Source organism: Amia ocellicauda, chromosome 15 (genome assembly GCF_036373705.1).
Source record: "Amia ocellicauda isolate fAmiCal2 chromosome 15, fAmiCal2.hap1, whole genome shotgun sequence".
In the NCBI taxonomy this organism is placed as follows: Eukaryota; Metazoa; Chordata; class Actinopteri; order Amiiformes; family Amiidae; genus Amia; species Amia ocellicauda.
Genome location: NC_089864.1, coordinates 6577397 through 6591719, shown reverse-complemented (window position 1 = coordinate 6591719; position 14323 = coordinate 6577397). Strand labels below are relative to the sequence as shown.

General features: G+C 42.8%; 1 protein-coding gene across 4 annotated transcripts in view; it reads left to right on the top strand.

Moving 5' to 3' along the window:
• Positions 1-10652, top strand: part of celsr1a (cadherin EGF LAG seven-pass G-type receptor 1a) — an 82956-nt gene extending 72304 nt beyond the window's left edge. For 2 of the 4 annotated variants that reach the window (XM_066723936.1, XM_066723932.1), the window contains 8 exons: positions 428-554; positions 724-849; positions 1255-1391; positions 6152-6255; positions 6782-6943; positions 7569-7805; positions 7981-8248; positions 8973-10652. In XM_066723936.1, the coding sequence (XP_066580033.1) occupies positions 428-554; positions 724-849; positions 1255-1391; positions 6152-6255; positions 6782-6943; positions 7569-7805; positions 7981-8248; positions 8973-9000 (1189 nt within the window). In that variant the 3' untranslated portion in view covers positions 9001-10652. Of the gene's footprint in view, positions 1-427; positions 555-723; positions 850-1254; positions 1392-6151; positions 6256-6781; positions 6944-7568; positions 7806-7980; positions 8249-8939 lie in introns of all 4 variants that reach the window. The other 2 variants (XM_066723935.1, XM_066723933.1) reach the window with 2 other exon arrangements.
• Positions 10653-14323: the final 3671 nt, after the last annotated feature.

The window sequence follows — 14323 nt, the reverse complement described above, 5'->3', positions numbered from 1 at the left end:
ATATAATCGAATTCCTGAAAACTGCACTTAATTATATTCATAGTCATTTTAGGCTGAAGTAATAATTGTTCTCTTACATTTTATGGCACTAACTATAGCTCATGGATAGACTTCATTTGTTGCCTTTTGTAGGAGGCCTTTTTCGAAGTCTGCTTTTTGAATCCAGCAAGTTTAATAGACACTGGGAAACCTAAATCCTGGGACATATATCATACTAGTGTAGTTAATGTAGAACTTGGGGGGGGTGGATGAAACAGACTCTCTTGCCCTGGGGGGCCATAGTTGTAACATCACTTCACACACTATGCACAGTTTTCAACCTCTATACATTTTAATACGTAAAGAAAGCATTGACCATTGCAGTTGGGGACGTGCCAAACCGCACTGCGAATCGTGCATCTATAAAGAATGTGTTGTCTTTGTGCAGCCCTGCTCTCCGCACGGCCTTCCTGCTGCTGCTGCTCATCAGCGCCACCTGGCTGCTGGGCCTGATGGCCGTCAACAGCGACGTCATGACCTTCCACTACCTCTTCGCTATCTTCAGCTGTCTCCAGGTACTGTCAAAGCAGTCCTCTTCACAAGATCTTGAGGTTTAATCTGACGTTTTCCTGTGTGTGTTTGAAGACTACAGCATTTATTCCGCACAGCCCCTAAGCCAATCGTTCGCCAAGCATGTCTCAACAAGGGCTCTGTCAACACTAACTTTGCTTTTCTCCATCTCAGGGAATATTCATCTTCTTCTTCCACTGCATCTTTAACCACGAAGTGAGGAAGAATCTCAAGAACGTCCTGACTGGAAAGAAGCCCTCGCCTGACGAGTCCAGTACAACCCACGCCTCCCTGCTAACGGTGAGTGAGTGACGAGAACGAAACGATGGATCGGTCTCTCGTTCATTTGGTCATGTCCTGCAGTGTGTGGCAGAGATATATTGAAGTTGAAAAGAAATCCAAATATGAAAGTCATCCCTTACGAATTGCAGTTTTTGAAGCACTGTTTGTCTTTGATACGGTTTACTATTTGTGTGTTCTTGGGAACTCTCCAGGGTCTCGATTGATTTGTGAAGGCTGTTAAGGTCATTTTACTTGCATTCCACATTTAATAGGCAAAAGTCTATAACCAATTAACACACATTCCTGTATCTGAACATATATAGCTTGAAATATACAGAACAGCACATGTTACTATACTGTGGGGAAGTGTATGACTGTCTGCTATGTGCCACGGGCTACAGCAAAGTTACTTGTTCCCCACAGCGCTCTCTGAAGTGCAACGACACGTACACCACGGAGCCCGTCCTGTACCGCACGCCCATCGGAGAGTCCACGGTGTCTCTCGAGAGCACTGTCAGGTCAGCCAAGAGCCACAGTAGCTATCTTGCTTACATGCTCAGGTAATCCGGTGATGGGTGCATGGCGCTCTGATTTATTTCCTTTTTCCTCTTTGCCCCCTCCCCCACTAACCTCCCACCTGGGTGCAGAACCGCCTCTCTGCCTGCCAGCATGCCCCTGCAGTCTCCTTTTGCATCTGTGTTTTCTTCCCACCGCTGCGCTTGGGAGACCTTTTTTGCATTCACTCCCCAGGGCTTGTCTGGTATACTGCAGTCGCCATGCATGGGAGCGGTTCTGTTATTGCATCTAATTCAGATATCTCACGTTATTAAACCCATTAGCGAGCGGCTCCCAGTCTGCTTTTTCACTGGCGGCTGATGTGTTTCTATTTTAGTTATTTATTTATTTTGCTATGTTGAGATCAGGCCTGTAGAAAGTGCCGCTGTGTCAGAGCTGAAGGCCTTGTTTTCTATATTTAGAGAGCAGCTGTCACAATAATGAGGCTTTCAAAATAAAGGTGAACTGAGGCAAATATACAGCATTATAGGGTACTAAATTGATATGTGTGTGTACGTGTGTGTGTGTGTATATATATATATATATATATATATACATACACATACAGTGAGGGGAAAAAAGTATTTGATCCCCTGCTGATTTTGTACGTTTGCCCACTGACAGAGAAATGATCAGTCTATAATATTAATGGTAGTTGTATTTTAACAGTGAGAGACAGAATAACAACGAATAAATCCAGAAAAACGCATTTCACAAAAAGTTATAAATTGATTTGCATGTTAATGAGGGAAATATGCATTTGACCCCTTCGATTTAGTACTTGGTGGCAAAACCCTTGTTGGCAATCACAGAGGTCAGACATTTCTTGTAGTTGGCCACCAGGTTTGCACACATCTCAGGAGGGATATTGTCCCACTCCTCTTTGCAGATCCTCTCCAAGTCATTAAGGTTTCGAGGCTGACGTTTGGCAACTTGAACCTTCAGCTCCCTCCACAGATTTTCTATGGGATTAAGGTCTGGAGACTGGCTAGGCCACTCCAGGACCTTAATGTGCTTCTTCTTGAGACACTCCTTTTTTGCCTTGGCTGTGTGTTTTGGGTCATTGTCATGCTGGAATACCCATCCATGACCCATTTTCAGTGCCCTGGCTGAGGGAAGGAGGTTCTCACCCAAGATTTGACGGTACATGGCCCCGTCCATCGTCCCTTTGATGCGGTGCAGTTGTCCTGTCCCCTTAGCAGAAAAACACCCCCAAAGCATAATGTTTCCACCTCCATGTTTGACGGTGGGGATGGTGTTTTTGGGGTCATTCCTCCTCCACCAAACATGGCGAAATGCGTTTTTCTGGACTTGTTTGCTGTTATTCTATCTCTCACTGTTACAATACACCTACCATTAAAATTATAGACTGATCATTTCTTTGTCAGTGAGCAAACGTACAAAATCAGCAGGGGATCAAATACTTTTTTCCCTCACTGTATATGTATGTATGTATGTGTGTGTGTGTGTGTGTATATATGTGTGTATATATATATGTATGTATATATATATATATATATATATATTTATACTCACCTAAAGGATTATTAGGAACACCTGTTCAATTTCTCATTAATGCAATTATCTAACCAACCAATCACATGGCAGTTGCTTCAATGCATTTAGGGGTGTGGTCCTGGTCAAGACAATCTCCTGAACTCCAAACTGAATGTCTGAATTGGAAAGAAAGGTGATTTAAGCAATTTTGAGCGTGGCATGGTTGTTGGTGCCAGACGGGCCGGTCTGAGTATTTCACGATCTGCTCAGTTACTGGGATTTTCACGCACAACCATTTCTAGGGTTTACAAAGAATGGTGTGAAAAGGGAAAAACATCCAGTATGCGGCAGTCCTGTGTGCGAAAATGCCTTGTTGATGCTAGAGGTCAGAGGAGAATGGGCCGACTGATTCAAGCTGATAGAAGAGCAACTTTGACTGAAATAACCACTCGTTACAACCGAGGTATGCAGCAAAGCATTTGTGAAGCCACAACACGTACAACCTTGAGGCGGATGGGCTACAACAGCAGAAGACCCCACCGGGTACCACTCATCTCCACTACAAATAGGAAAAAGAGGCTACAATTTGCACAAGCTCACCAAAATTGGACAGTTGAAGACTGGAAAAATGTTGCCTGGTCTGATGAGTCTCGATTTCTGTTGAGACATTCAGAATTTGGCGTAAACAGAATGAGAACATGGATCCAACATGCCTTGTTACCACTGTGCAGGCTGGTGGTGGAGGTGTAATGGTGTGGGGGATGTTTTCTTGGCACACTTTAGGCCCCTTAGTGCCAATTGGGCATCGTTTAAATGCCACGGCCTAACTGAGCATTGTTACTGACCATGTCCATCCCTTTATGACCACCATGTACCCATCCTCTGATGGCTACTTCCAGCAGGATAATGCACCATGTCACAAAGGTCGAATCATTTCAAATTGGTTTCTTGAACATGACAATGAGTTCACTGTACTAAACTGGCCCCCACAGTCACCAGATCTCAACCCAATAGAGCATCTTTGGGATGTGGTGGAACGGGAGCTTCGTGCCCTGGATGTGTATCCCACAAATCTCCATCAACTGCAAGATGCTATCCTATCAATATGGGCCAACATTTCTAAAGAATGCTTTCAGCACCTTGTTGAATCAATGCCACATAGAATTAAGGCAGTTCTGAAGGCGAAAGGGGGTCAAACACAGTATTAGTATGGTGTTCCTAATAATCCTTTAGGTGAGTGTATATATATATATATATATAATGTGTATATGTATATATATGTATGTTTCTTTCTCCTCTGGTTATTTGGCTTCCTTCCAGCCCCAGCAAACGCATATACAGTACTGTGCAAAAGTTTTAGGCAGGTGTGAAAAAATGCTGTAAAGTAAGAATGCTTTCAAAAATAGACATGTTAATAGATTATATTGATCAATTAAATGCAAAGTGAGTGAACAGAAGAAAAATCTACATCAAATCCATATTTGGTGTGATCACCCTTTGCCTTCAAAACAGCATCAATTCTTCTAGGTACACTTGCACAAAGTCAGGGATTTTATAGGCATATAGTCAGGTGTATGATTTAACAATTATACCAAACAGGTGCTAATGATCATCAATTCAATATGTAGGTTGAAACACAATCATTAACTGAAACAGAAACAGCTGTGTAGGAGGAATAAAACTGGGTGAGGAACAGCCAAACTCCGCTAACAAGGTGAGGTTGCTGAAGACAGTTTACTGTCAAAAGTCATACACCATGGCAAGACTAAGCACAGCAACAAGACACAAGGTAGTTCTACTGCATCAGCAAGGTCTCTCCCAGGCAGACATTTCAAGGCAGACAGGGGTTTCCAGATGCGCTCTCCAAGCTCTTTTGAAGATGCACAAAGAAACGGGCAACGTTGAGGACCGCAGACACAGTGGTCGGCCAAGGAAACTTACTGCAGCAAATGAAAGACACATCATGCTTACTTCCCTTCGCAATCGGAAGATGTCCAGCAGTGCCATCAGCTCAGAACTGGCAGAAAACAGTGGGACCCTGGTACACCCATCTACTGTCCGGAGAAGTCTGATCAGAAGTTTCCTTCATGGAAGACTTGCAGTCAAAAAGCCATACCTCCGACGTGTCAACAAGGCCAAGCGACTCAACTATGCACGAAAACACAGGAACTGGGGTGCAGAAAAATGGCAGGAGGTGCTCTGGACTGATGAGTTAAAATGTGAAATATTTGGCTGTAGCAGAAGGCAGTTTGTTTGCCGAAGGGCTGGAGAGCGGTACATGAATGAGTGTCTGCAGGCAACAGTGAAGTGGTGGAGGTTCCTTGCAAGTTTGGGGCTGCATTTCTGCAAATGGAGTTGTGGATTTGGTCAGCATTAATGCTCTCCTCAATGCTGAGAAGTACAGGCAGATACTTATCCATCATGCAATACCATCAGGGAGGCATCTGATTGGCCCCAAATTCATTCTGCAGCATGACAACGACCCCAAACATACAGCTACAGTCATTAAGAACTATGTTCAGTGTAAAGAAGAACAAAGGAGTCCTGGAAGTGATGGTATGGCCCCCACAGAGCCCTGATCTCAACAATCAAGTCTGTCTGGGATTACAGGAAGAGAGAGAAGAAACTGAGGCTGCTTAAATCCACTGAAGACTGTGGTTGGTTCTCAAACATGTTTGGGCCAACCTACCTGCCAAGTTCCTTCAAAAACTGTGTGCAAGTTTACCTAGAAGAATTGATGCTGTTTCGAAGACAAAGGGTGGTCACCCCAAATATGAATTTGATGTTGATTTTTCTTCTGTTCACTCACTTTGCATTTAGTTAATTGATACATGTCTATTTGTCTAACATGTCTATTTTTGCAAGTATTCTTTACGGCATTTTTTGACACCTGCCTAAACCTTTTGCACAGTACTGTATATCAGGCTGAAGGAATGCTTTTTAAAGCATTTAAAGCCAGAGGCAAATGTATTCATCTGAAGGAGTCGGCTGTATATCACACTCAGAGCAGATAGCTCCTGTCCATTCCTGAAGGAAGGTGGAAAATATAATGATGGGACAGTAATGATTAACAGCATGCGCATGTAATTGGCACGTTAACCCTGAATCTGCAGCCGTGTCCAACCAGCATGAGAAAACCCCCCCCATCACGAGTGTAAAATAAATGGCAATGCGATTTGCATTGTGTTGTACAACTGTGCTGCAGTGTGTGTGTGCTGTTTTTATTTTTGTAATAGTCTCTTCCTCTCTCCAATCCCGTGTCCTGCAGGGATGATTCGGGACAGAAACCCAGCGTGTCTTCCAGCACGGCGAGGGTGGGACTGACCGAAGGAGACTCGTCCATCTTCAAACGCAATTCCAGCAAGCCTGATGGTAAGGCTGGCCCTCTCTTGGCTCAGCACATCTGTAGTCGTAGTGCGATTGCCTTGATTTCTGTAATCGGGTCATGTAAAGCCGGTGTTTACTTTTAAAAACCATTACATGTCACCAGCTGATGCAGATATATTCCAAATCAAGTGGAAAAGGAGAAACAAGATCAATTTCTTCCTCGTATTAGTTTGGTCAGGGTGGTAAGAATAAGATAACTACTCCTGATCTCTACAGAAACAGTGGCACAATCCCTAAAGTACACTTTATTTTCCCTCTCCTCTTGGTAACTCAAAAACAGCAGGTTGTGGGAGTTCTTCTGTTATATAATCCAATGTGTATTTTGCATACTGCATAAAATAGAAATATGAAACTTTAAAATGCAAATAGAATTTTTAAATGGAAAAAATGCAGCCTTTAATAAGACATAGTAACATAATAAGAGAACAATTTATTATAATTTTAACAAGAACAACTCCAGAAAAAAAACTGATGTATTATTCCTATTGGTTTGATCCCTCTCTCCTCTCAGACTCGGACTCGGACAGTGAGCTCTCTGTGGACGAGCACAGCAGCTCGTACGCCTCCTCCCACTCCTCGGAGAGCGAGGACGACGAGATCGACATGAAGCCCAAGTGGAACGCCAACACGCCCAAGAACAACGAGCGCCAGCCGCTGCACAGCACGCCGAAAGGTAATGCAGCCATGCGGCGTGGAGGAGCGTCAAGGCCGGTCTGAAACCACAACTTTGGGTTACAGGCCCGGCCGAGCGGTTCACAAACGTGCTGATGGAATTCCAGCTGTCCAGTCCAGAATTACAGCATCGTTCTTTTTATGGTTTTCTTTTGTTTTGCTTATTTTTTTTTCCATTTGAATATTGCACTTATCCATCAGGGCATTTCAAGGACTTGCAAAACAATGAAGACGCAGTGAGGCCATTGTGAGTTCAGAACCAGCTCCAAGGCTGCAGAGTCACTCGGTCTTGAATTGTTTAACATATCAAAGGCCTGTTGCCAGCAGATCACATTAAGCACCATGTGATCTATTATTGTTCAAGGATTGAATAAGAATACGTTGTGTCTCTTTGTTGTGACAGCTGACCCCGGTGTTTGACGTTTATGGTGCAGGGAAGTGTTTTAAAATGAATAGTCTTCCTGGAACAAGTGTGATGCACAATTTACATCACAGACGACCTGTAAATCTCTCTAATTAGATGTGAAATGAGTCTCACTTTGTGCGAGAAGACGTACAATATCTTAATTTGACATAAAAGAACCACAGTGCCAAGTTTTAAAATATTTTCCGTCTGCTCTTCCCAGATGTCGTCGGAAACCACGTGAAGCCATACTGGCCCACGGAGTGCACCACAGCCAGCGACAGTGAGGACCCGGGGGGCTTGGACAGGCTCCGGGTGGAGACCAAGGTGAACGTGGAGCTGCACCAGGAGAACAAGCTCAACCACGTTGGGGAGACGCCGCAGGAGAAAGAGCCACTGATGAAGGAGAGTGTGCCTCCCAGCCAACCCAACTCCAACCACCATCCAGAGCAAAGAAAAGGCAAGTGTGGAAATACATAAATACTTCCACGTAAACATCCAAGTCATTAATTGCTGTGATGCCTGGTCGACGTACTCCATTTCCACCAACTCTGTATGATTTTACTGTGGTTTCTAGTCGTATCTCATGAATTCACTCTTTTTGTTTCGCCTTGTTGTCTCCCATTAAACTCCAGGAATTTTAAAGAACAAAATCAGCTACCCACCACCTCTGACAGACAAGAACATGAAAAACCGGCTGCGGGAGAAACTCTCAGACTACAACCCCCCAACCATCTCCTCGCGGACACCATCCATAGGGTCCGGCGAGGGGATCCGGCCATCCACGGGGGGCAGCAACGTCCTGATCAAGCCCCCCCAGCGGTCGCAGCCCAGAGAGCAGCAGAACGGCGTGGCCATGAGCGTCCGGACGGGGACCATCAACGGAGACACGTCCGACTCAGAGTCAGTAAACCGCAATAACTATACATCTAACCCATCATAGTAGTCTAACACACTGAATTAGTGACAGTAGCTTACCCACGGAGATAAATCATTGCTTATTTCACATTTTTTTAATCTGAATGTGATCTAGCCTAATGGTACAACTCTGTTACCCATAGGAATTGTGTTTGTTTGTCTTACTATAACATACAACCTTAGTTTTAATTTGTCTTATGGCATTCATTTAAAGTATCAATTCAATAGATTTCAGCTTTGGCCAGTTGAAAAGTTGGCCATAGATTGAATTAGTTGTTTCCTTTGATTTAAGTTCCATGATTTGAAGTTTTTGAATTTTAAATACACACTTGAGAAAAAAACAGCTTTACATTAGAAGTATATGTAGTATTTTGGTGAATTTATTTGACAACAGTCTTGCAGTGATTCCCAAAGCACTATACGATGACATAGTCCCTGTTAGACTTGAACAAACACGCACAATTACACCCCTCTCTGTCAGCAGGAGACGGTGCACATGTTGTGGTGTGTGTGTGGAGAAACTGACATCTCCAAGCAAAGGGTTTCATTTCAGTGCCAGGAAAAATGCGATGTTAGCCTGTAGTTTAGTCTAGTCGAACACTGCCTGCCTGCATGCCTGCCTGCCTCCTGCCTGCCTGCCCTCTACCTGCCTTCCTTCCTCACTCTCTCCCGGCAGAGGAAGTAATGAAACCTCAATCTGATTCACCAGGAACTCGAGAGGAGTAGCGCACTCGTAGCGTGGGACAGTAGGGGTCTCCCCCCCCCCGGCCCGTGCTCGCTGCTGGGTACTGCACACTTCACCGCAATCGGCTCCTATGGAGAAGATAATTACTGCAGACTTTTGCCTGCCGGAAAAAAGGGAACTTGGTCGAGCGCGTCAACCGGGGAGTTTGTAGTGGGGCACGTTTGTGCCAAAACCAAGGAGCAGGTGTGAGCGCCACTATGCAAGCGTGGACCGAGACAGTGTAAACATCTGCCTGGCGTTGGGTGGGACGTACGCTGCCATACAACGCTGCCCTCGCGGCTGTTTATCTGCTGAGCCGGGTGCAATAAACAAAGCCGCGAGGGGACGGCGGACACGTCAAAAAAGCTGGACGCACTACTGGAAGAACTGTCAAACTCGCCGAGATAAGGACTGAGGCGTCTCTGTGAGGCCGAGAGGTCTCTGCCTGGCCTTGGAGAGGGGGGGGAGAAAGAATAAAGTCTTAAATAAATGCTTTGTATGTTTGATAAAATTGTAGATATTCTTTTTGTATCATATTTTGTATTTTAACTGTTAGGAGAGAGAGAAGAGGAGCTTGTCTGTATATTGTCATTTGTGTTTTAATCCACTTGCTGTTACAGGAGGATTGTGTTCTTGGGTGAATCTCCTGCTCTGACATGACATCTCGATTGCACAGTTGTTTTTGAAGTTGGCGTGTCGTATGATTGGTTTACAGTCAAGAAGATATTATTTTTGGAATTTGCACCCTTACTGGGGGGTCTGTGGTATTGGTTAATGTAATTTCATTAAGACAGGATATTTGTTAAATAAGGAAAAGGTTGAGAAGCTCCACTGTTTTTTATCTTGAAGGAAAATGTATATAATACCAATAGCTAAGCTGTAAACAGGAGCTTTAGTGCATAGACAAAAGCCAAATGTTCAACCGTTGCCTTACGGGACAAGAGCTGATAACTGGATCTAAGCAATATGGTGGGTTATTATTGGACCAGGCCTTGCACTCCAGAGACTGCAACAAAGCCCTGTTGCCAAGCTTAAATTGGAGGCCAGTTCTTGTGGCAACTTTAAATTTTTTCCAAAACCTTCTCACCAAACGCTCACACACTTTTTTTTTTTTTTCACCGTATGTTTATTTTATAGGTTGAAAATAAATGGTGAAGTTAAGGTCTAGAATACACAACACATTAAATAAGTATATTTTAACTTGCAATACACAAAAAAGGATGTAAGGATCACACTTTTCTACCATATATTCAAACTGTATTTGTTCCTTATGGGAATTGTATTACAAGCCACAGATGGTATTTAAATTGCACGAAACGTTTAAAAGAAATGCAGTGAATGTAGATTATTGACCAGTTCCCTTTCAGTTATCAACTGCTGTTCAAAAGTGCCTGGAAACAGATTCGCCTCCAACTCGCCGACTGTAAAATTGAGTTACACAGTAATTCACGTGTATAATATTGTATCCCAGTGTTTGCATCTCTACACTTGATGAAATCCTTTAATTCAGTTTAAATAATGATGCGTTTTATTTTTTCTTATAAAGCATTGTTTTATATAATGATAGACACTGGAAATTTTTGTAAGATATTTGTATTTATTTTTTGCAAAACACTGGAAAAACATGCAAGATTGTAAAATTAAATGACATTTTGGATTTTTTAAGCTGTTGTATTTGATGCTGTGCCTGAACATTTTGGATGTTTTAGGGCAGGAAAGTGAACTTGTTTTAAGGTAAACGCATGCCTACGTTTATACTGTAACTCCTATCGAAAGCTGTTTTTCTCTCTGATTTCTCTCTTCCCCCCCCCAAGATACCTTGACACTGGACAGGAAATGCAAAGTAATAAGGAAAAACAACCAACCTCTGTATGCATCACAGCTCTGCACTCCCACACTGAAACATTATATAACTCTCACAAGAATTGCCCTGATCCCTAAAAGGTAAAGTAACTCAAGACTGCAAATCCCCTTTTAACTGTGCCAGGCAGCACAACGGAGAACACACTGCAAATCACGCTCAAATGCATTGGGACTCCTTGGATCCAGCCCCGCTAATCTCTACTCACAATGGCGCAGTCTAGTTCGGGGGCTTTGAATTGAATAGGATGGGTGTTGTAGGAATACTACACTTACCGAGGTCACGTATGAAAACAGTGGTGTGTAACTTCGAGAGCGCAAAAGAACTTGGGACACCTGTGCTATCTGTTCCGAGGTTAAGTAGATCATTGTGTAGAAGGAAAAAAGAGGAAATTGTGAATATTTTAATGAATACAAGAAGGCATTTGTTTAGTAAAATACACTGCTACCAAACATCTGTCAGCAGTTTAGTACATAGTGTTTCTGTTGTTCCCTGTGTCTTGGTTCCTTCTTCCTAATCTCACTCACTAAAGAAGTTATCCACACCTGGGAGAGGACTGTACCAGGCCAGGACCAAGGGGCAAAACACCTCTTATTTGTGTCTGGGCCAGACGAAGCAGTAAAATAAATACATAAAAAACACAGCGATGAGAGAATGCTGGAAAAAAATTATAAGGGGGACACGCCTTGTATTTGATTAGTGTACTTGGAAAGAAAATTTGGAAAGGTAATAAAGAGAGGAATTCCAGGAGCTAATTGCCTCCAGGTTTTGAGATGTTTTTTGTGGGGTAGGCAGAGGGGGTTGCCATTGGAAAGGGGTTATTTGTGATTTTTCTGCCACGTTGCTCTAAATGGTTAACAAGCCCGGCTGCAACGTGAGCTGGGTGTGCAAGGAAGTCGACGCACAAAACGGCCAAACGCAATCAGTCACAGTCTTCACACTTGAGCCACACCCTGGCTCAGTCTTAGACCCTTCGCAGATCTTGAGTTTTTGAGGCGGTGTTCGCATTCTTTCGCTTTATTCTCGGCGTATAAATGTCTTTTACTATAATATTTAGCGGTGTGCGTAAAAAAATAAACAACCTGGTGCCCATAATACCTCCCTGACAGTAAAAATCTCAAGCATTTCGGCGCACACTGAGGGCATTCCTCAGTAATCACACTGTGAGGCTGCAGGGAAGAGACGCAACAAATATGTCGGTTTGCTTTAGCAATGCCATGTATTTTATTGACCTGAAACTTTAGATTTGCGTATCGGGTTTCGGCTGGCTTTGACGTGTCAGTCACCGTGTTAACAAAGGGCACCTTTTGAGTTTGGAGTCCTTTTTGAAAGCCTTGTCTGAGGCTGGCTGGCTATTGTGTGCAATACAGCCGTTACACAGCCCTCGCCTGTCCCTGACCTGCATGACGGGTAATATAAGAGTGAATGAAAATCAGAGTATCGGCTCCGTGTCACGGCTAGAAAGCATACCTTGTGCGTTTGCTGCTTTGCAATTAAAATGCAGATAGATTGTGTATTGTAGACTATCTTCAAATAAAGCCAAGGTCTATCCCACAGAGACAGACATTGTACTTTTTCCAAAACTACTTGGCTTCAAGATAGATACGTCAGGATAGCAGCACATTTATCATGTTTTATCTGTAGTTAAATGACTGCACTGAATGTAAACCATATTTTAAACAGTTACAGCTACTATGGAGATTAGAGAGGCCCCACAAATGTGTAAAATGCAACACAATCTTGGAAGCTAGTTTTCAGTGGTCATGAGCCAATAAAATGTACTTAACTGTGTTTTATATTACTGTTTGGGTTTTTAATGATTTAAGAAATGTATTACCATTATGTAATTAGCTATAGTGTCATGCAAGGGTATTTGTAGAGTGTCCATCACACTCAAACTTAAAGCTTTTACCAGGCAGCCCAGCATTTGGGGAATTGCACAGGAAAGTTCATGAATTTCCCACACATGACCAATAAAAGCAGCTTCTCTTACACATGAAATGGCTATAATCTTTCCAGAATATATGCATCACATCATATTGTTTTAATTTGTTGAATCACTGGAAACTGTGTTCTGCTAATAAACTGCATCATTTAAATGTGTGGGGAGAATGTACACAATCAAAAGCTGGCACAGAAGCCAGGCAGGCAACAGATTACATTAGATCAGTGAGATCAAACTGGTGAAAGGTACTGGGACTGGCACAGAAGGATCACTGGCAACTTACGTTACATTATGTGAATAAAACATTTTTAATAAAAGCAGAAATGGTGAAATTTGATTAATTCTGAAAACATCAAAGGGGGAAATGTGGAAAACTCTTTTGTTGCTCAGGATGGGGCGTATAACATCTCAATAACACCCACATTGTACCAGAAACCATATTTTTTTTAAATCATTATTTAGATAGAACAACTTGTATCTGATTCATGTTGTCTCAAGATTCTAGTTTCCCTGCCTGTCTGGTTTAAGTATTTCATCAGACAGGTACATTATGTCTAACAAAACATAAAACCAATAAGTAGATTAGCCTCGTCATTAAATAATGATTAAGTACAGCATTGTCCACAGTCACGGTTGAGGGGGTGGCCTGTATTTTGGGTATTGGTCCTTCTATGCAATCGTTTGGAAAATAAGACACTACTGTGAGTCTGTGGAGGCTTTCTGAGCCGACTTCTTAAGTGATGCACTTAAGTGAAGTGCAAGACTCTCACAAGACGACAAAAATGTTCCTGCTGGAAAACATCCAACCCACCGTTGAGTTTAATGGCTGCTGTGCTTTAGTGAGCACTATGAGCAGCGCTGATGGCTTTTTAACCTGCTGGTAGCGGGGGTCTTGTAAACACACTGTGTCTGCACAGAGGATAAAACATCTTATTTTCCTCTGGTAGCTCAGGAAAGCTGAAATTACACCCATAGGGGAAGGGGGTTGTCAAAACCATTAATAAACTATATTAATTATTCAGCGTTTTCGAGTTGCTATCAAGTTGGGCCGGATAAAGTGGTGGAATATTTAAGCAAACTACATTTTATTAATGGGAGTCGAACATCTGGTCTGATGATCTTCAAAGGCATTTTGTTTTTTATTGAACCCCTGGAATCCAATTAAAAAGAGTACAGTCATGTCATCTAATTGTTATATTGTGTTGACATGGGTGAGCTATGGCATGTTCCTTTGTGAATGTGCCTATACTACAATCATTACCAAACCATCAATCCTTGGACATGGTCCCTTTGTGTCCTTTCTGTCCCTCCTTAAAACAAAACTATTTAAAAGATGTGTTAACTGGAAAGTAACTAATTTTATCTCCCTATATTCACCAGCTCGTAGACACTGCAGTCACACATTTTTCTACCTGTGTTTTTAATGGTTTCCCCTCATATTTCCCCCCCTCTTCTTGCATCAGAATACCTCAGTTATTTGAAATATGCTTCAATGCCAGGCAGGCGGGGGGATTGTACTAATTTATGGCA